The sequence below is a fragment of the Dryas octopetala genome, chromosome 2 (assembly GCF_963921425.1).
Source record: "Dryas octopetala chromosome 2, drDryOcto1.1, whole genome shotgun sequence".
NCBI lineage: Eukaryota > Viridiplantae > Streptophyta > Magnoliopsida > Rosales > Rosaceae > Dryas > Dryas octopetala.
In genome coordinates this window covers 20,058,276-20,080,592 of record NC_141367.1, presented here as the reverse complement: position 1 = coordinate 20,080,592, position 22,317 = coordinate 20,058,276, and the positions used below count along the sequence as shown (strand labels likewise).

The 22,317-nt window shown below is 36.9% G+C and overlaps 2 protein-coding genes and 3 pseudogenes across 3 annotated transcripts; all 5 read left to right on the top strand.

Annotated features, from left to right (window-relative positions):
• The first annotated feature begins 2,470 nt into the window (after positions 1-2,470).
• On the top strand, positions 2,471-4,994 carry LOC147293889 (1-aminocyclopropane-1-carboxylate oxidase homolog 1-like). Its single transcript, XM_086234622.1, has 3 exons — positions 2,471-3,111; positions 3,934-4,255; positions 4,467-4,994. The coding sequence occupies exons 1-3, from the start codon at positions 2,579-2,581 to the stop codon at positions 4,716-4,718; spliced, it is 1,107 nt and encodes a 368-aa protein (XP_086090748.1). The 5' UTR covers positions 2,471-2,578; the 3' UTR covers positions 4,719-4,994.
• An 11-nt stretch (positions 4,995-5,005) lies between these two features.
• LOC147293888 (1-aminocyclopropane-1-carboxylate oxidase homolog 1 pseudogene) lies at positions 5,006-5,675 on the top strand (annotated as a pseudogene).
• A 3,455-nt stretch (positions 5,676-9,130) lies between these two features.
• Positions 9,131-9,917, top strand: LOC147293887 (1-aminocyclopropane-1-carboxylate oxidase homolog 1 pseudogene; annotated as a pseudogene).
• Positions 9,918-11,715: 1,798 nt separating this feature from the next.
• LOC147293886 (1-aminocyclopropane-1-carboxylate oxidase homolog 1-like) lies at positions 11,716-14,661 on the top strand. Its single transcript, XM_086232505.1, has 3 exons — positions 11,716-12,387; positions 13,691-14,012; positions 14,195-14,661. Exons 1-3 carry the CDS (start codon positions 11,855-11,857, stop codon positions 14,444-14,446), a joined length of 1,107 nt encoding a protein of 368 aa, XP_086088631.1. The 5' UTR covers positions 11,716-11,854; the 3' UTR covers positions 14,447-14,661.
• Positions 14,662-18,851: 4,190 nt separating this feature from the next.
• Positions 18,852-21,062, top strand: LOC147293885 (1-aminocyclopropane-1-carboxylate oxidase homolog 1-like; annotated as a pseudogene). Its single transcript, XR_015120403.1, has 3 exons — positions 18,852-19,396; positions 20,065-20,390; positions 20,567-21,062. The product of XR_015120403.1 is annotated as a 1-aminocyclopropane-1-carboxylate oxidase homolog 1-like (transcript).
• The last annotated feature ends 1,255 nt before the right edge of the window (positions 21,063-22,317 follow it).

Here is a 22,317-nt window from a genome sequence, read left to right as displayed (position 1 = left end):
AGGGGGAGTGGATGTCTGTAGTAGTGGCTTGATTAAGGAGATGGCTGATAGGTGAGAGGTTCCACGATCTGGAAGACCAATCAATAAGAGCCTCCACCTTGATAGGAACTTGGGGATTTTGGGCTTGACCTTGAATTGTTCCTGAGGGAAGATTAGGGATCCATTTATCTAGCAAGATATCAATACAAGTGTCGTTTCCAACCTGAATGACATAGATTGGGGTTTCATTTAGTTGCGCACATTATTACCTATATAAGGAGGTTTCATACTTCCTGTTATTTCTTCTTTGTCAGCGTTAATATTTGCCATTTTGAAACTTTTACTGCTCCTAGCAGTGATTGTTATTTCTTTTCTCATTTTATCTGTTTATTTATTTATTTATTTATTTTTTTCAGTTTCTGTACATTTTAAGTTGCTTCATTATGTATAAGTTCTATGTTGGAGAAAAGTTTATTGGTTTTGATGAGTACATTGCCATTTTAGAGGTTCAACACATTAGATTATGGTATCTTGTAGTTTCATAATGTTATATTCATGATAGTATTACTTCAACTTGGATTGGCAATTTGGCATGATAATATTATTTCTTTGTAGGATTGCTCATGTATAAGACTGTTTTGTATGTTTTATGACTAAGTTGGGTTCTGTTAATCTCTGTGCAGGTGTATATGAGTCCCATTGTGTCTCAGTTATGGATGCGGAAGCCATAGCTCCTGATGTCTCATCCAATGTAAACCCTCAGCCGTTTCTTCCTTTATCTTTACCATTGACACCATTCACAAATAACACCGTCCTGACATTATCATGTATGAGGTACATGCCTACCAACTTGACAGAATTGGGCTCCATTGAAGATTGCTATATCTATCATTACTATACGGCTTGCATGTTCCTGATTGGGAGTACTAAATTCCTACCAATTCCTCCTCTGCTCCAAAAACATTTTCAGTAAGTTTTGATCATTTCTTAATTTTTTCCTTACCTTCTCTATAAAATGTTGTGACTGACTTTTTCGATTTTATCTCCATTTGGAAGGTGAAATTTGGAGTAAGGCTGGGGTGACACAGGACCAGCTTGTAATGCTGTTGGGATGATTGATGGTAAAATATTGGGTCTTCAGCATTTGTATAGAAGACCAATATATACACGAACAGAGCAATGCAATATCAACTCCCCAGATTATGGCCCATTACTTGCTGATGCTCCTACTTAGTGCCAAGCCCCTTTTGACCCTGAAGGACTTTTAAGGTATATCTTTGCAGTTTCTTCTTTAATTGTTGAATCCCATTACATCATTTTCTTGAAAATATGTCTCAATTTTGTGCTTACCTTCGTGGTTGCAGCTCGATGATGGCTATTGTTACCAACTTGGTTGGTTTGCACTATGGCCACATCACTAGTCCGAATTGGAGGAGGATGTTTATGAAGATGCCGTGTGCAAGAAAAAAAGTGTGGCTTTATAGGCTATAATCTCTTTTTATGGAGAAAATGTTGTTTGTTTATAGTTTTAGTGTTCTAGCTTTGGACTTTTGGGTTTGTAAATGAGATTTTGGATTGTTAGGGTTTTAACTTGGTAGTCCAGCTTTATCTTATAATGCAAATTCCTTTGAATTGTAAAGCCAAATTGTTCTTGTTGACCATGTTCTTGGGTTGTACTTTTTAATGTAATAGGTGTTGAGAGGTTTTTTTTTTTTTTTTTTTTTTTTATATTTTATTTTATTTTATTTTATTTTATTTTTTTATGTTAAGGATGTAGCTGTCGTTATATTGCACTATGTTTAAAATTGCAGAACTTAGGCAGTCTTCTTTTACATGGTTCTTGAAGTTGAAGATGGTCTCATTATTTAAGTTGTACATTATGTTTCATAAACAGCATATATGCATGTGGAAACTATTGATGCAACCTGGGAACCAAACCAGGCCCCGGTTTTTGGATTTCGGCCCCGAGAGTTAAGTATTAAGTCTTGAGTTCAAACTCTAAGTTTAAATCCTAATACAAATAATTTATTGAAAAAAAAAAAAATTTTAAAAAAAATTAACCAAACAAGTTTTCTAAAATTTAAAAATAGTTTTTAAGTTACATACCAAACAAGTTTTTAAAATTTAAAAACTAGATTTAAAATTTCACATTTTAAAAATGGATCCATATTTTGGAATTTTTTTTTTGAATTGGATACCAAACAGGACCTAGGTTTTAAACAGTTTTTACTTGCTAGGGAATTTCGGACCTTTTTGTCATGGCCTGGACTATTCAAAGAGTAATGCAATTCAAAAGTTACAAATTGGGTTGTTCATTTTTTTATATAAAAGTGGCCATATGTTTACGCAACGAATTAATTATTGAAGTTTTTACTAACTGTGATTGGACCATCTTATAAATACAGTATTCTAAAAAACATGAGGTATTACTGTATTAGTGGAGGACTATTGCTAAACGTCACCAAATTTGTTTAATATATCCTTTGGCGTCAACTTGCTCTATGATCTTTCCAAAAATACATCCTTCCTCTGTGGCTGTGAATCATCGCTAGCCTAAGATATCTACTGAAACTGTAAGGTTACCTTGCCACAAACCAATATGGTAGCTACCAACACAAATGGGGTTCCAATTCCCAACAGACATAGTGAGCTAAAAGCTTTTGATGACACAAAGGAAGGTGTTAAAGGCCTTGTAGATGCTGGGATAACAGAGGTTCCTCAAATCTTCTATCAACCACCATATGACTCCATCAACAACACCTCTGCTACTTCAGAAGATCAAACCCAGTTTAGCATTCCGGTCATAGACCTCGGCGGCCTTGACTGTCCAACTAAGCGCAAGGAGATCGTTGCAAAAGTCGGAGAGGCATCAGAGACTTGGGGATTCTTTCAGATTGCCAATCATGGAATACCTGTTGGTGTTTTGGAGGAGATAAAGGATGGGGTGCGTGGGTTTCATGAGCAGGACACTCAAGTGAAGAAAGAGTTTTATACTCGTGATCCCTTCAGACCTCGCATCTACAATAGCTACTTTGATCTGTATAGTGCACCAGCAACTAATTGGAGGGATAGTTTTGGGTGTTACATGGCTCCTAATCCTCCTAAGCCAGAAGATTTGCCAGAAGTATGCAGGTTTGTGACAGAATTCTCTGCTGATGAGTTTTTGGCATTAGTTTGATTCAGAATGCATATCCCTCTTGATGAATTAGATAGTATCATCATGTACTAAATTTTGTTAATTAAAGGAGACTCAATTCTTTGACCAACTTAATGGTAGGTATGATGGAAAAAAAATCCCACATCGGATAAGAATCTCATATGAGTTTATGGCATTAGTTTGATTCAGAATGCATATCCCTCTTGAAGAATTAGATGGTATGATCATGTATTAAATTTTGGTAATTAAGGGAGACTCAATTCTTTGACTAATTTAATGGTAGGTGTGATGGACAAAAATTCCACATCGGATAATTAAAGGAGACTTATATATATGAGATTTATAGGGATAGACAGCATTACCTAATAGACTAGTCTTTTAAGTTGAGCGTTAAAGTTTAGTCTGTGACACATTGTATTAGAATGATCCCAATTTCTTATCAGACTAATGGGTGTTGTGTGTTCAAGTGAGGGTGTTATAGGGATAGACAACATCACCTAACAGATTAGTCTTTTTTAGTTTGATCTGGGCTTAATTTATATTTGGGTGAACATCTCTTAAAAGGCTAGTCTTTTGGTTTAAGTGACAAGCCCCAGCCTCTAGTAGTAGGCCGTTTGAAATGGGGACTCTCCTAAAGCTTCTTACACTCATTGGAGGTGTGCAAATACGTACTAATTAATGCCAATATGACAATGTTATTTTCTTTCCTCCCTAGAAGTGAAGTTTGATTTTCTTCCAAGACTAAGTATCATAGTAAAAATGAAGTGTATATTGCTTTTCTGTGTTTCATCTTGTAGAGACATCCTTGTGGAGTACTCAAATCAAGTGACGAAATTGGCGAAGTTATTATTCGAGTTGTTGTCTGAGGCTCTTGGGCTAAAGCCAAGTCACTTGAATGACATAGATTGTAGCAAGGGGCTTATGGTTGCAGGCCATTACTATCCTGCCTGCCCACAGCCAGAACTAACACTAGGCACAAGCAACCATGCTGATTATGACTTCCTCACGGTCCTTCTGCAAGATCATATTGGTGGTCTCCAAGTTCTTCATCACAACAAGTGGATTGATGTTCCCCCTGTTCCTGGGGCTTTAGTGGTTAACATTGGAGATCTTGTACAGGCAAGTATATATTTATGTACCATTACTATGTTACTATGTGGTAACAAAATATGGTACCATTATTATGTTGCTATGTACGTATTGTTGCCATTACTCTGTTACTATGTAACAAGTACGTTCTTCAAGTTTAATGTCACTTTCAAATTCTTAATTCGATTTGGTTTTGTATTTGGAGTTTTCTATATTAAATAACATGCTTTTGGGGTTCCAGTTGATATCAAATGACAGATTCAAGAGCGTAGAACACAGGGTGCTAGCAAACCGAGTAGGTCCAAGAGTATCTGTTGCGAGCTTTTTAACCACAGGAATGCTGCCATCAACAGAACTGTACGGACCCATCAAGGAGTTGTTATCAGAAGACAATCCTCCAAAGTATAGGGAGACCACTGTGAGGGACTATTTTGCCCACTGCAGTGCAAAAGGCCTCGATGGAACCTCTACCTTGAATCATTTTAAGCTCTGAACTTGCGCATGCGGTGTCTATTTTCTACTAAATAACTTGGCATGAAAATTTCTGTACATTGTATTGGTTGTTAATTATAACATTACCCTTTAGGCATTCATTGTGTTGGTTGTTTTGATTGTAATAATTATGATTGAACTACGTAGTACGTATTGCTCAAGTGGTTTGGCAAAGATTTCCTGTTCTTAAAAATATGCAAATGAAATTTGAGAGAAGATGATGAAGAGCCTGTTGAGATGAGAAGGTAATCAATTTTGAGAAACATATTGTTTATAATCTGTTGTGGAATGATTCGACTTTTCAATAAAGTTAATGGTGATTCATTAAAGCCCAAAACAGGGGAAAAACATGGGCTTATGATTTTAGGCCATTACTATCCTGCCTGCCCACAGCCAGAACTAACACTTGGCACAAGCAAGCATGCTGATTATGACTTCCTCACGGTCCTTCTTCAAGATCATATTGGTGGTCTCCAAGTTCTTCATCACAACACGTGGATTGATGTTCCCCCTGTGCCTGGGGCTCTAGTGGTTAGCATTGGAGATCTTCTATAGGCAAGTAAATATATATACCATTACTATGTTACTATGTCTATGTGGTAACAAAATATGGTGTTATTACTATGTTGCTATGTATCAAGTTCTTCAAGTTCAAATTTCACTAATGTCACTTTCAAATTCTTAATTCGATTTGGTTTTCTATATTGAATAACTTGCTTTTGGGGTTCCAGCTTATATCAAACGACAGATTCAAGAGCGTAGAACACAGGGTGCTGGCAAACCGAGTAGGTCCAAGAGTATCTGTTGCGGGGTTTTTTGCCACAGGAATGCTGCCATCGACACAATCTACGGACCCATTATGGAGTTGTTATCAGAAGACAATCCTCCAAAGTATAGGGAGACCACTGTGAGGGACTATACAGCCCACTTCAGAGCAAAAGGCCTTGAATCATTTTAAGCTCTGAACATGGAATAGTGGAACAATGTGCATATGGTGTCTATTAGTACAAGTGCTTTTGATAGTGTTTTGTATAAATAAATAAAAATATTTCGGAGTTATAAAAACACTATTAAGTGGTTTTTTAGGAAGCACTTATGAGGTGCTTCCTCAGGAAGTGTTGGAATTTGATCAGATACCTTGTTGAAATTTTGATCAACAAAGCTCTGATAACTTATTGGAATTGCTAACTGATACCAAGTTGAAATTTATGACCTGTAATTCAGTATCTAATCACTAGTTTATGATCCAATGTCATCTATAGCTCATAGTGTGTCTCTACGTCTATCTTATACAATATCATCCAAGTGATATTTATATCAAGTTGCATAAAATACTTGACAACATAAACATCTTGAGGAGATTTATCTCAGCCAATTACATGAGCTTGAGTATCAGACCTTCCTACTTAGATTTCTTAACAACTACGGAAGCATAAAGTGCTTTAATACAAAATACCTCCCCAATTACCGTAATATCCATAAATACACCCCCATCAACTCATAAAAAAAAAAACACACACACTCAGCAGTTAGCCCAGGGATGAATCCAGGATTCAAAATGGGGTAGGCTAAACTTAGCTTACGAGTGAACCTCGACCATATGAATGAATTTCATTAGCAAAAAAAAAAAAAAAAAAAAAAACACCTAGTTAGGTGGAACATAATGAGCCTTACCCTAAAAATGCATATCTAAACAAAAGAAAAAATCGCACAAAAAAAAAAAAAGCAATACAATAATTAAACATGCAATGCAAATACAATATAACACTATCTAAGTTGGGCCATATGTTTCTTCAAATAGCATTAAGTATCGATACTATTAGAAAATTATCTTTTAATGTGGATGATTATACAATAATAACTTGTAGACCTATAAGTATGGGTCACTTAGTTAATACCTTGAAAATGAATAGGTGCACATAAAAGACATACAACTTAAATTTAGAATTGCATGTCTATTGTTTATATGTTTCCAATTTTTCAAATCCCAACTTGATAGGTTTCCAATTTAGAATTTTATATTGTTTTATATGTTCCCAATCAATTTTTAATTTAACGATCACAATAATCAAGCTATAGTTTAATTAAAAAAAGAATCAAACCCTAATTTAATTATAAAAAATAAACAAAGCTCTAATTTTAAAATTGCAAAAATTTCTAATTTTAATAGATAGTTGAGCAAAAAAAAAAAAAAGAGTATAGAGATTGGGTGCAAATACATTGGCGGCTTGGCACCCCTTGGAGATTGGAGGGTTGAGCTATTTGTGTGGGGCCGAGGAGATGAGTTTTGGAGCTGCAGAGGAAAGAAGTTGGAGCAAGTGAGAATCTATGGGCTGTTTTCGGGGGAGTGGAAGTAAGTAAAAGTAATTTTTTTTTTTTCATTAAACAAAGAGGCAGTAGCTGCAGCAAGTGAGAAGTTGCTTCTCAGCAGAAAAAAAAAATACTTAAAAAATACTTAAATAGTACTCCCAAGGGCGATGCTCTGTTGGTTTCTTAGTGAATCTGCTTGCATCATTTAATTGAAGTGTTCTCTTTAATTTAGGAGCTCAATGCAAACTGGCAAAGAGTTGCATCAGGCCTTCTTGTTTCGATTGGCTTACATTTGCCAGACCAATTTTCTTATTTTGGAAATCAGGTACTGCTCCTTATTTTGAATACTAATTTGCCAAAAAGCAGCAGATACCATGGGTGGCTCTAACCCAACTTCTCCTCGAACCTCTCTCAAGCTCTCCCTCTTCAAGAACAACTTCAAATTTTGAGTAAGTCTTAATTAATTAGTACCCAATGATGTGTGAGCTGCGAGCTTCAATGATGGGTAGGTTGGGTGAAGGGGGAGGTTAGGAGGCTGGGAGCTTCAATGTTGGCCGGGGTGGGAGTTTCTGATCGGGCCATACAGAGAAAGGGAGAGAGGGGAGAGAAAAGGAGAAAGAGCGCAAAAGAGAGAGATGGGTGTGTAAATTGGTCTTTTCACATTTGGGGTAATTTTGTAAATTCATTAATTAAGGGATGAGGGTGTGCAAAAAAAAAAAAAGGTGTGCAAATAGCAACACTCTAAAGTAAATTTTCATAAAAGGATTAAAAAAAAAAGCTTATTTGATATCAGATGGGGCTATTTAATTAAAGGGAAAAATTTTCAAACAGGACACCTATTTTGGGGTCAATCTTAGTTTAGGATATCAGTTTGAATTTGTCTTAGTATAGGACACATATTTAGAATTTCTGTTAGTTTGGGACAATCCGTCAACTTCGTTAACTTTTCCGTCCAAATAAGGGATAATTTGGTCATTTTATATTTTTTAAACAAATGAAAACTATAAACTAAAAAAAAAAGCAAAAAAGTTACTACTAAAAAACTAAAAATATTTAAAACTAATTTTTGTAGAATTACAAAAGATTAAAACTGAAAATATTAAAATTGAAATAAAAAAAATCGAAAAAGATTAAAATTGAAAAAAAAAAAAAGAATTAAACTTTCTCTTTTTTTTTTTTTTTTCTCTCTCTCTCTCTTTCTCTCTCTCTCTCTCTTTCTCTCTCTCTCGGATGGTGACTCAAACGGCTGCGACGCCAACTCACTGGAAGTCGTCGAGGCTGGGTGGGGGGCTTGCGAAGGGGCGGGGCAGGCTGGGTTGGGGTGAAGGGGGGTGGTCGGGGAGGGGCTAGGTTGGGTTGAGGGAGAGAGGCAAGGGTGGTTCTGGGTGGGGAAGAAGAAAGCGGGCAGGGGGGCTGGTGCTAGGTGGGGGGTGCGACTGGGGCTGGGGCTGGGGGGAAGGGGTGCGAAGCGGGTTGGGGCAGGGTTGAATGGAGTGCGACGTTGTTGAGTTGGGGAGGAAGTCGAGCAAGCCGGGGGCGGAAAAGGGAGAGAGAGAGAGAGAAAGAGAGAGAGAAATAGAGAGAGAGAGAGAGAGAGAGAGAGAGAGAGAGGGGATCCTGCGGTCGAGTTGGCAGGTAAGGCCTCCACCGACGGGTAAGCTGTCGTCGACATTAGGCCGTAGGTTGGGGCGGTATGGGTTAGGTTGGTGCAATCCCAGATCTGCTGCATCTCAGTCCTTTTTTTTTTTTTTTGCTATTAGTTTTAATCTATTTTAAATTAATTTTAGTTTTAAACTTTTTAATGATTTTTTTTCCTAAAAAAAAAAGTTTTGATTTTTTTAGGTAGTAAACTTTGTTTCTTAGTTTTTTTTTAATCTTTAATTGTTTTAAAAATATGAAATAACAAAATTATCTTTTTTTGGACGGAAAAGTTAACGGAGTTGACAGATTGTCCCAAACTAACACAAATTCTAAATATGTATCATACACTAAGATAAACTCAAACTGGTGTCTTAAACTAAGATTGACCCCAAAATAGGTGTCCTGTTTGAAAATTTTTCCCATAATTAAATTACTCTACTTCCTCCGTGTCTGTGAATCATAGCTAGCCTAAGATCTCCACATAAACTGTAAGGTTACCTTGCCACAAACCAATATGGTAGCTACCAACACAAATGGGGTTCCAATTCCCAACAGACAGAGTGAGCTAAAAGCTTTTGATGACACAAAGGAAGGTGTTAAAGGCCTTGTATATGCTGGGATAACAGAGGTTCCTCAAATCTTCTATCAACCACCATATGACTCCAACAACAACACCTCTGCTAACTCAGAAGAACAAACCTAGTTTAGCATTCCGGTCATAGACCTCGGAGGCCTTGACAGTCCAACTAAGCGCAAGGAGATTGTTGCAAATGTCGGAGAGGCATCAGAGACTTGGGGATTCTTTCAGATTGCCAATCATGGAATACTTGTTGGTGTTTTGGAGGAGTTAAAGGATGGGGTGCGTCGGTTTTATGAGCAGGACACTCAAGTGAAGAAAGAGTTTTATACTCTTAATCCCTTCAGACCTCTCATCTACAATAGCAACTTTGATCTGTATACTGCACCAGCAACTAGTTGGAGGGATAGTTTTTTGTGGTACATGGCTCTAAATCCTCCTAAGCCAGAAGATTTGCCAGAAGTATGTAGGTATGTGACAAGGAATTTTCTGTTGATAAGTTTATGGCATTAGTTTTATACAGATTGCATATCCCTCTTAATGAATTAGATGGTGTGATCATGTTTTAAATTTTGGTAATTAAGGGGGACTCAATTCTTTGACCAGCTTAATGGTAGGTGTGACAGATAAAAATCTCATATCGGATCATATAAGATTTATAGGGATATATAGGTAGCATCACCTAACAAACTAGTCTTTTGAATTGAGCTTGTAGGCCCAATTTCTTATTTGATATTTGATGAGGGTGTTGTGTGTTCGAGTGAGGTCAAATGTCACAAACAAGAATCTTACATATATGGTATAAGACTGAGTTTGATCTAGGGTTTATATTTGGGTTAATAGGAAAGATTGGAGATCTTCCACCTGTGCCTAGGGCTCTAGTGGTTAACATTGGAGATCTTCTACAAGCAAGTAAATATATATAATATATATATGTACCATTACTATGTTACTATGTTGCTATGTATCAAGTTCTTCAAGTTCGAATTTCACTAATGTCACTTTCAAATTTTTAATTCGATTTGGTTTTCTATATTGAATAACTTGCTTTTGGGGTTCCAGCTTATATCAAATGACAGATTCAAGAGCGTAGAACACAGGGTGCTGGCAAACCGAGTAGGTCCAAGAGTATATGTTGTAAGCTTATTTGCCACAGGAATGCTGCCATCGACACAACTCTACGGACCCATTAAGGAGTTGTTATCAGAAGACAATCCTCCAAAGTATAGGGAGACCACTGTGAGGGACTATACTGCCCACTTCAGAGCAAAAGGCCTTGAATCATTTTAAGCTCTGAACATGGAATAGTGGAACAATGCGCATATGGTGTCTATTAGTACAAGTGCTTTTGATAGTGTTTGGTATAAATAAATAAAAATATTTCGGAGTTATAAAAACACTATTAAGTGGTTTTTTAGGAAGCACTTATGAGGTGCTTCCTCAAGAAGTGTTGGAATTTGATCAGATACCTTGTTGAAATTTTGATCAACAAAGCTCTGATAACTTGTTGGAATTGCTAACTGATACCAAGTTGAAATTTATGACCTGTAATTCAGTATCTAATCACTAGTTTATGATCCATTGTTATCTACAGCTCATACTGTGTCTCTATGTCTATCTGATACAATATCATCCAAGTGATATTTATATCAAGTTGTATAAAATACTTGACAACATAAATATCTTGAGGAGGTTTATCTCAGCCAATTACATGAGCTTGCGTATCAGACCTTCCTACTTAAATTTCTTAACAACTACGGAAGCATAAAGTGTTTTAATACAAAATATCTAAGGTAATAATCTCAGCCATCTATTTGTGTGCTTGATGATCTTACCATTCAAAGATATAAGACTCATCATAAAGCAAAACAATAAAAGATATTTTCTGTCAAAGTTGGCTTGACGATCGATTGTCAGTGTCTTGACGATTGATTGTCCTCTTAACTTCCAGTTTTCTGGAGAAGCTGGCTTGAGCCACATTTTTCAGAACTTTTGCCTTTGTGTTTAGACATTAACTTGAACAGGAACAATGCGCATATGGTGTCTATTCGTACAAGTGTTTTTGATAGTATTTGGCATAAATAAATAAAAGTATTTTGAAGTTATAAAAATACTATTAAGTGGGTTCTTGATAAGCACTTATGAGGTTTCTTGATAAACACTAAGAATTTTCATAAAAATTTGCATGTGCTTTTAAACAAAAACGTTTTCAATAAAAGCACTACTAAGTAAAAGTACTTCTTAAAAAGCAGTACTTTAGAGAGCAGTAGAGTTTTGTCCAAATAACAAAACAATAACATCACAGTCACATACATTAGCTACTAACGTGTCTCTCAATTAGCCATGCAAACTTTAAAGAGTAATGCTATTCAGTATTCGGAACTTACAAATTGAAGGGGTTGTTCATTTTTTAATATAAAAGTGGCCATATGTTTACCAAATGCAACGAATTAAATATTGATTAGGATTATTAAAAAGGTCAAAGATTCTCCTAGGCGGCCACCAAGATATATGATCTTTCCAAAAATACATACTTACTCTGTTTCTGTGAATCATCGCTAGCCTAAGATATCTACTGAAACTGTAAGGTTACCTTGCCACAAACCAATATGGTAGCTACCAACACAAACGGGGTTCCAATTCCCAACAGACAAAGTGAGCTAAAAGCTTTTGATGACACAAAGGAAGGTGTTAAAGGTCTTGTAGATGCTGGGATAACAGAGGTTCCTCAAATCTTCTATCAACCACCATATGACTCCATTAACAACACCTCTGCTACTTCAGAAGATCAAACCCAGTTTAGCATTCCGGTCATAGACCTCGGAGGCCTTGACAGTCCAACTAAGCGCAAGGAGATTGTTGCAAAAGTCGGAGAGGCATCAGAGACTTGGGGATTCTTTCAGATTGCCAATCATGGAATACCTGTGGGTGTTTTGGAGGAGATAAAGGATGGGGTGCGTGGGTTTTATGAGCAGGACACTCAAGTGAAGAAAGAGTTTTATACTCGTGATTACTTCAGACCTCTCATCTACAATTGCAACTTTGATCTGTATACTGCACCAGCAACTAATTGGAGGGATACTTTTTTGTGTTACCTGGCTCCTAATCCTCCTAAGCCAGAAGATTTGCCAGAAGTATGCAGGTATGTGACAAGGAATTCTCTGCTGATGATTTATGGCATTAGTTTGATTCAGAATGCATATCCCTCTTGATGAATATAGATGGTATGATCCAGGGCCGTACCTGAGAATATTGGGACCTGTGCAAAAATACATAAATGGGCCCTTTCATTTCTTATAAAAAATGTATAGACATTATATTTTTCAAAATTAAGATTGTGTTATATGAATGAAGGGAAGTTAAGAAATGAGTGTTTTTATTATGCAAAATATTCTCAAAATAAAAAAGTTTGGCTTGTATTATTATTATTATTATCCGAAAAAAATGGCATGATTTTAGAAAGAAAAGCAGTTGCCTTTATATTAGACAACTTGCTATTTCATTAAGAGAACAAGTTAATTAATACATCAACATAGGTGTAACATTCTAAAGCATAAGACTAAAGCTACATGTAACCCGAAATCTAAAGAGATGAACTAATTAACAGGAAGAAGATAAATTGCAGCATAAGATATAGAAAAAGAAAACCAAAATTTCACAAATAGAGGAGGCTGAGAGATTGAGGAAGGGCCGAAGGCAATGGAAGCTTATAAAGATAAGGTATGCAGAAAGCTCAAGTAACTAAGTAAAAATGGAGTTTGACCTCTATCTAAGGCAAATCATTATCAGTCATGAAGAGGAAAGAGTGGAGGGGGCCCTGTGCAGTTGCACGGGTTGCAAACCCTTAGGGACGGCCCTGGTATGATCATGTATTAAATTTTGGTAATTAAGGGGGACTCAATTTTTTGACCAGCTTAATGGTAGGAGTGACAGACAAAACTCTCATATCGGATAAGAATCTCATATTAGATTTATATGGATAGATAAGCAGCATCACCTAACAGACTAGTCTTTTGAGTTGAGTGTCAAAGTTTAGCCTGTGATAAATGGTATAAGAGCAAGCCAAATTTCTTATCTGATATTGATTTTGACGAGGGTGTTGTGTGTTCGAGTGAGGTAGAATGTCACGAACAAGAATCTTACATCGTATAAGAATGAGTTTGATCTGAGGTTTATATTTGGGTGAATGGGCAACATCTCTTACAAGGCTAGTCTTTTGGCTCAAGTGACAAGCCACAGCCTCTAATAGTAGGCCGTTTGAAATATATAGGGACTCTCCTAAAGCTTCTTACACTCATATGGAGGTGTGCAAATACGTACTAATTAATGCCAATATGACAATGTTATTTTCTTTCCTCCCTAGAAGTGAAGTTTGATTTTCTTCCAAGAATAAGTATCATAGTAAAAATGAAGTGTATATTGCTTTTCTGTGTTTCATCTTGTAGAGACATCCTTGTGGAGTACTCAAATCAAGTGATGAAATTGGGGAAGTTATTGTTCGAGTTGTTGTCTGAGGCTCTTGGGCTAACGCCAAGTCACTTGAATGACATAGATTGTAGCAAGGGGCTTATAATTTTAGGCCATTACTATCCTGCCTGCCCACAGCCAGAACTAACACTAGGCACAAGCAAGCATGCTGATAATGACTTCCTCACGGTCCTTCTGCAAGATCATATTGGTGGTCTCCAAGTTCTTCATCACAACAAGTGGATTGATGTCCCACCTTTGCCTGGGGCTCTAGTGGTTAACGTTGGAGATCTTCTACAGGCAAGTAAATATATATAATATATATATGTACCATTACTATGTTACTACGGGGTAACGAAATATGGTACCATTATTATGTTGCTACAAGTTCTTCAAATTTAATGTCACTTTCAAATTCTTAATTCGATTTGGTTTTGTATTTTGAGTTTTCTATATTAAATAACATGCTTTTGGGGTTGCAGTTGATATCAAATGACAGATTCAAGAGTGTAGAACACAGGGTGCTGGCAAACCAAGTAGGTCCAAGAGTATCTGTTGCGAGCTTTTTTGCCACAGGAATGCTGCCATTGACACAACTCTACGGACCCATTAAGGAGTTGTTATCAGAAGACAATCCTCCAAAGTATAGGGAGACCACTGTGAGGGACTATACTGCCCACTTGCATGCAAAAGGCCTTGATGGAACCTCTTGCTTAAATCATTTTAAGCTCTGAACTTGGAATAGTGGAACAATGCGCATACGGTGTCTATTATCTACTAAATAACTTGGCATGAAAATTTCTGTATATTGTATCGGTTGTTGATAAACATTACTCTTTACTTCTTTAGGCATACATTGTATTGGTTGTTTTGATTGTAATAATTATGATTGAACTACGTATTGCTCAAGTGTTTTGGCAAAAATTTCCTGTTCTTAAAAAATTTGAAAAATAAAATTCTAAAGAAGATGATGAAGAGCTTGTTGAGATGAGAAGGTAAATCTATTTTGAGAAACATATTGTTTATAATCTGTTGTGGAAAGGTATGACTTTTCAAGTTACAAAGAGTTCAAGCGTTTTTTCAAAGCTTCATAATCTCTCCTTGCTGTCGTTAGAGAAAAATCTTTATGTTGCAAATTTAATCTTTATATTTCCTCAATGAGTGTTTTTGGCAAAGATTTCCTGTCCTTAAAAATATGCAAATGAAATTTTAAAGAAGATGATGCAGAGCATGTTGGGAGGAGAAGGTAATCTATTTGAGATAACCGAAAAGGGAGAAAAAAGAAAAGAAAAGAGAAGAACAAGAGAGAGATATTTGGGGCTGAATGGTGCTCTGCACCTTTTCCATTTGATGGTATACTTTGTTTTTCACACTCTAAAGTAAAATCTCTTTGGCACTGCTTCTTAGAAAGTATTTATACATAGTTTGTTGAAAGCGCTTTTGCTTAGAAATAAATACAAATTATAACAAATGTTTCATGCAAAAGCATTTGGAAGTGTTTCTCGACAAAAAACCACTTAAAAAAACTTTTATATATTTCTATCAAACGCTACAAAAAAACGTTTTTATTACTTTGAAAGCACTAAATTTAGCAGTAATAAAAACAGTGCCAAAGAGATTTTACTTACAAATTTTTAACAAGTGTTTCATGCAAAATTACTTAGAAGTGTTTCTTGACAAAAAACCACTTAAAAAAACTTTTATATATTTCTACCAAACGCTACAAAAAAACGTTTTTATTACTTTGAAATCACTAAATTTAGCAGTAATAAAAACAGTGCCCAAGGAGGATTACTTTCTTACTTTAAGTTTAGGCAGCAATAGAGTTCTGTCCAAATAAAAAACATCAGAACCACTTACAGTAGCTACTAAAATAGACTAAATTAAGGTGTCTCTCAATCAGCCATACAAACTTAAGTTGTCAAAAGACTAAATTAAACATAGGAAGTAAAGTATCTAAAATATAACAGGAGATTAACATTTAACACCTCGCTCACCAGTCACCACTGATTAAGAGTATACATTTCTGGTCTGAACCATACATTTCGCTCACCAGTCACAAATGGGGTTCCAATATCCCAGCTGCTTGAAGCCCAACTACGACAGAAAAAGTGAGCTAAAGGCTTTTGATGACACAAAGAAGGGTGTCAAAGGCCTTATAGATGCTGGGATAAGAGAAGTCCCTCAAATATTTCAACTATATGACTCCACCAACAACACCTCTGTTACTTCAGAAGATCAAACCCAGTTTAGCATTCCAGTCATAGACCTCGGAGGCCTTGACAGTCGAACTAAGCGCAAGGAGATTGTTGCAAAAGTTGGAGGGGCATCAGAGACTTGAGGCTTCTTTCAGATTGCCAATCATGGAATACCTTTTGGTGTTGTGGAGGATATAAAGGATGGGGTGCGTGCGTGAAGAAAGAGTTTTATACTCGTGATCACTTCAGACCTGTGGTCTACAATAGCAACTTTGATATAGTGCACCAGCAACTAATTGGAGGGATACTTTTTTTGTTACCTATGGCTCCCAATCTTCCTATCCCAGAAGACTTGCCAGAAGTATGCAGGAATGTGACAAGGGATTAAACTCTTATATTTCTCTGCTGGTAAGTTTATGACACTACTTTGATTCAGAATCCATATCCCTCTTGATGAATTAGATGGTTTGATCATGTATTGACTTTTGGTAATGGGCTAATTACATTTTCCATCTCAAACTATGAAATATTTGACGTTTTGCTCTCTAGACAAAAAATTTTGACACTTTAATCCCGAAACATAAGTCCATTAAATATCTTACCCCAAAACCGTTGAAAAATTAAAATTCTCCATTATTTATGCACACATGGCGCCATGATATCATTTTCGGCTTCAATTAATGAGTAACATGAAAATGCCCTCAGACAAAAGACCACTTGGTGCCAACGTGGTGCAACGTGGACAAAACTAATGGAGAACTTGATGTTCTAATGATTTGGGATAAACTGTTTAACGAATTGAGTTTTGGGTAAAGCGTACAAAATTTAGTCTTGGGGGCAAACTGTCAAACATGGTATAGTTTGAGAGTGACATCTGTAATTAACCCTGTTATAATTAAGGGGGACTCTACAATTATTACAATCATAATTATATATTTGGTATGTTGGGTTTGTTTTCCCTCTTATTGTCAATCGTTAATTTCTAGGTGAAAGTAGCTGCATCTGTGCTACTGTCACAAAATTAGTTGAAGCCTTTTCTGATTGGCAGCCCAACTTGACGTTATTAGGGTAAAAATTGGATGTCTTTTTTTTTTTTGGTCTGAAAAATTGGATCTCTTAAGTAGTCAAAATATTATAATCAATATCACATACCCATATACAAAAATTGAATTTTTCTTTAATATTAGTTGTCTGAACAGTTAACCCAAAATGAATATATTAATTTTGTTTGAGAGAGAATATATTAATTTGAAAAACAACTATCATCATTTATTAAGGGCTTTTTATCACAAATGCCAAATAGTCCCTCAATTTTCATCTAAATGTCAACTTGGTCCTTATAGTACATTTTCACTCAATGTGGTTCTCGATCTTTACTACCGCACATCAATGTTTTTCTTTTGTTGTATTTGGTCCAAATTTTCGTTAAAAATTGTCATGTGCAGTGCACGTAACCTTTTCTCATGGCCAAAATGATCTTCACACATCCCATAATCACCTAAAAAGACCCTAAAAATTCTTTAATTTCAAGTTTACCCTTAAAAAAATAAATAGAAAAAAATGATCCCTAACCTGAGTCTTAACACACCCTCTCTAGGTGTGTGTTAAGACATTTTTACCCCTAAAAAAGGTTTCGTGCAGTGTACGTGATCATTTTTGTCGGCAATTCAAATGGAATTTAACAGAAGGGTAACATTGATATGCGGTGGTAAATATGGAGAATCACATTAAATGAAAATGCACTTTAAGGACTAAATTGATATTTTGGTCAAAGTTAAGGGACCATATGTGATAAAAAACCTTTATTAAAATATTTTTGTCTTGTTTCGACTTTAAAAAATTTGAGTTTTAAACAATTTTTACTTGCCAGGGATTTTCGGACCTTTTTGTCATGGCCTGGACTCTTCAAAAAGTAATGCAATTCAAAACTTACAAATGCAAGGGGTTGGTCATTTTTTTTTTTTTGAGCTAATTACAAAATACCCCTCTGAGCAATTTCAATTCCCCTCATAAGGTTTCAAAAATTTCATGTACCACATGTAATTTTCAAATTAAGTCTATGGCCAATGCAACTCTTTCGTTAAATTTGACCAGTTAGTCAACAGTTAATAGGTGTGACTCTTGTTAGGCCCGCCTCTCAACTTATGTGGACTCAACACAGAGGATTAAATCTCTCTCCTTCCCCTCTTATTCTTTTTACTCTCTCTCTCCATTCTCCCATTTTTCTTCTCTTGATCCACACCCCATCAAACCCTTTTTCTTCTTTTTACTCTCTCTCTCCATTCTCCCATTCTTCTCCTAATCCACCCCTCTCAAACCCTTATTCTTTTATCTCTCTTTCTCTCTCTCATTCTTCTGCATATCCACTCCCACTCAAACCCTCTTTCTATTTCTATTTCTAGATTATTATATGTTGTTGTTGTTCACATAATGCCAATTGGGTTTCCACATAAAAAAATATTGACCCCATTTATGCTATGTCACCGCTTAATGGTTAACCAAACGGTCAACTTAACGAAAGTTTGGCAATGAGTGACATTGACTTAAATTGAAAACTATATGTACTCCATTGAAATAATTGAAACCCTATGAGAAGAATTGAAAATGGTGCAAAGCTGGGAAGGGTACTTTGTAATTAGCTTTTTATTATTTTTATATATATATAACAGTGGTCATATGTTTACCAAATGCAACGAATTAATTATTGAAGTGATGACTAACTGTGATTAGACTATCTTATAAATACAGTATTCTAAAAAAACGTGAGGAATTAGTGGAAGAATATTGCTAAAAGTCACCAAATTAATTTGTTTAATATATCCTTTGGCGTCAACTTGCTCTATGATCTTTGCAAAAATACATACTTCCTCTGTGAGTGTGTGTGTGTGAATCATATCTAGCCTACAGTACGATCTCCACTGAAACTTGTAAGGTTACCTTGCCAAAAACCAATATGGTAGCTTCCAACACAAATGGGGTTCCAATTCCCAACAGACAAAGTGAACTAAAAGCTTTTGATGACACAAAGGAAGGTGTTAAAGGTCTTGTAGATGCTGGGATAACAGAGGTTCCTCAAATCTTCTATCAACCACCGTATGACTCCAACAACAACACCTCTGCTTCTTCAGAAGATGAAACTCAGTTTAGCATTCCGGTCATAGACCTCGGAGGCCTTGACAGTCCAACTAAGCGCAAGGAGATTGTTGCAAAAGTTGGAGAGGCATCAGAGACTTGGGGATTCTTTCAGATTGCCAATCATGGAATACCTGTTGGTGTTTTGGAGGAGATAAAGGATGGGGTCCGTGGGTTTCATGAGCAGGACACTCAAGTGAAGAAAGAGTTTTATACTCGTGATCCCTTCAGACCTCTGATCTACAATAGCAACTTTGATCTGTATAGTGCACCAGCAACTAATTGGAGGGATAGTTTTGGGTGTTACATGGCTCCTAATCCTCCTAAGCCAGAAGATTTGCCAGAAGTATGCAGGTTTGTGACAGAATTCTCTGCTGATGAGTTTATGGCATTAGTTTGATTCAGAATGCATATCCCTCTTGATGAATTAGATGGTATGATCATGTACTAAATTTTGTTAATTAAAGGAGACTCAATTCTTTGACCAACTTAATGGTAGGTATGATGGAAAAAAATCCACATCGGATAATTAAGGTTGACTCATATGAGATTTATAGGGATAGGCAGTTTCATCGAACTTAGAGTTGAGCATCAAAGTGTAGCCTGTGAAAAATGGTATTAGAGTGAGCCCAATTTCTTATCCAAATGTTATTAGAGCGAGCCAATTTCTTATATGATATTCAAGTGAGGGTGATATAGGGATAGGCAGCATCACCTAACCTAAGAGGCTAAGAGACTAGTCTTTTTGGGTTTATTTGGGTTAATACTTAATAGGCAACATCTCTTAAAAGGCTAGTCTTTTGGCTTAAGTGACAAGCCCCGGCCTCTAATAGTCGGCCGTTTGAAATGGGAACTCTCCTGAAAGCTTCTTACAGTCATATCATGGTGTCCAAATACGTACTAATGCCAATATGACAATGTTATTTTCTTTCCTCCCTAGAAGTGAAGTTCGATTTTCTTTTAAGAACAAGTACCATAGTAAAAATGAAGTGTATATTTCTTTTCTGTGTTTCATCTTGTAGAGACATCCTTGTGAAGTACTCAAATCAAGTGACAAAAATGGGGAAGTTATTGTTCGAGTTGTTGTCTGAGGCTCTTGGGCTAAGGCCAAGTCACTTGAATGACATAGATTGTAGCAAGGGGCTTATATATAGTTATAGGCCATTACTATCCTGCCTGCCCACAGCCAGAACTAACACTAGGCACAAGCAAGCATGCTGATAAGGACTTCCTCACGGTCCTTCTGCAAGATCATATTGGTGGTCTCCAAGTTCTTCATCACAACACGTGGATTGATGTTCCCCCTGTGCCTGGGGCTCTAGTGGTTAACATTGGAGATCTTCTACAGGCAAGTATATATATATGTACCATTACTATGTTACTATGTCTATGTGGTAACAATATGGTGTAATTACTATGTTGCTATGTATCAAGCTCTTCAACTTCGAATTTCACTAATGTCACTTTCAAATTCTTAATTCGATTTGGTTTTCTATATTGAATAACTTGCTTTTGGGGTTCCAGCTTATATCAAATGACAGGTTCAAGAGCGTAGAACACAAGGTGCTGGCAAACCGAAAAGGTCCAAGAGTATCTGTTCCGAGCTTATTTGCCACAGGACTACTGCCATTGACACAACTCTATGGACCCATCAAGGAGTTGTTATCACAAGACAATCCTCCAAAGTACAGGGAGACCACTGTGAGGGACTATACTGCCCACTTCAGAGCAAAAGGCCTTGATGGAACCTCTGCCTTGAATCATTTGAAGCTCTGAAGTCTGAACTTTGAGATAGCGGAACAATGTGCATACGGTGTCTATTTTCTACTAAATAACTTGGCATGAAAATTTCTGTACATTGTATTGGTTGTTAATTATAACATTACCCTTTAGGCATACATTGTATTGGTTGTTTTGATTGTAATAATTATGATTGAACTACTTATTGCTCAAGTGTTTTGGCAAAGATTTCCTGTTCTTAAAAATATGCAAATGAAATTTGAAAGAAGATGATGAACAGCTTGTTAAGATGAGAAGGTAATCTATTTTGAGAAACATATTGTTTATAATCTGTTATGGAATGATATGACTTTTCAATAAAAGTTACAAAGATTTCAAGTGTTTTTTCTAAGCTTCATAATCTCTCCCTGATGTGGTTAGAGAAAAAAGGGAAAAAAAAAAAAAAGAGTGTTGTAAATATATTATTGTGTATGGCTATTCCTGTAATTAGTTGTAGGGGCATACTAATAAATATTCAAAACCTAGTAAACCCTACTTCTATATAAGGATATTTATAACATGAATGAATGAGACTGATCATATTCTCTCTGCCTCCTCTCTTCCACAAACCCTAGATTTCTACATACTTTTACAACACGTTATCAGCACGAAAAGCTCTTTGGATTGTGGATCGCCAAACAAAAGAGGATCATCATTCAATCCGTTCTTCAATCAATCAAGCACGAGAAGCTCTTTGGATTGTGGATTGTGGATCGATAAACAAAAGAGGATCATCCTTCAATTTGTTCTTCAACCAAGTAGGTTTTATAAAATAATTTTATGTTCATGGTTATTTAACCTTGATTGATTGAAAAATCCTCATGAAGCATGAACCCTAGATTTATGTGATTGATTTATTTGGGTTTATATATTTTATACATGCTTTCTTGGATTGAATGATTAAAATAAAAAGAGGAAGAATTTTTGGGTGATCGGGAAACCACCCCGAGCAGCAGCCCCGCGCTTCCGACTCCCGCTGCCTGCAGCAGCCCCGCTGCCTTGCGCGCTGCCAGCGCCTTGCAGCAGCCTCTCGCTGCACCCTGCCAGCAGCAGGGCAAGCTTCGCTGCCAGCAGCAGCTTCGCTGCCCAGCAGGCAGCCCACCAGGCCAGCAGCCCAGCAGGCCCGCCACACAGGCAGCCCAGTAGGCCCGCCACGCAGGCAGCCCAGTAGGCCCGCCACGCAGGCGCCACGTCAGCGCCACGCTGGCAGCCCAGCAGGCCCACCACGCCACGTGGACGCCACGCAAGCGCCACGTCAGCTGCCACGCGGACGCCACGCAGGCAGCCAAGCCGCTGCCACGTCACCGCCATGCAGGCGCCACGTCATTGACACGTCAATGCCACGTCGTTGCCACTCCCACGCTGACACATGGCGAGCCTCCTGAAACTTTGTAAAAAGGAGATGTTAATTCTTGTCATGCCTGGGGTTTGAACCTAGGACCTCTTGGGTACCAAGAGTGCACCTTTACCACTGTGCTGCTGATGATTTATTGTTA

Bases quoted from the DNA above. Each gene is read 5' to 3' on its own strand.
- LOC147293886 (XM_086232505.1), top strand. From the start codon at position 11,855: ATGGTAGCTACCAACACAAACGGGGTTCCAATTCCCAACAGACAAAGT. The intron at 12,388-13,690 runs GTATGTGACAAG...TTCATCTTGTAG, and splicing joins GATTTGCCAGAAGTATGCAG to AGACATCCTTGTGGAGTACT. The intron at 14,013-14,194 runs GCAAGTAAATAT...TTGGGGTTGCAG, and splicing joins ACGTTGGAGATCTTCTACAG to TTGATATCAAATGACAGATT.
- LOC147293889 (XM_086234622.1), top strand. From the start codon at position 2,579: ATGGTAGCTACCAACACAAATGGGGTTCCAATTCCCAACAGACATAGT. The intron at 3,112-3,933 runs GTTTGTGACAGA...TTCATCTTGTAG, and splicing joins GATTTGCCAGAAGTATGCAG to AGACATCCTTGTGGAGTACT. The intron at 4,256-4,466 runs GCAAGTATATAT...TTGGGGTTCCAG, and splicing joins ACATTGGAGATCTTGTACAG to TTGATATCAAATGACAGATT.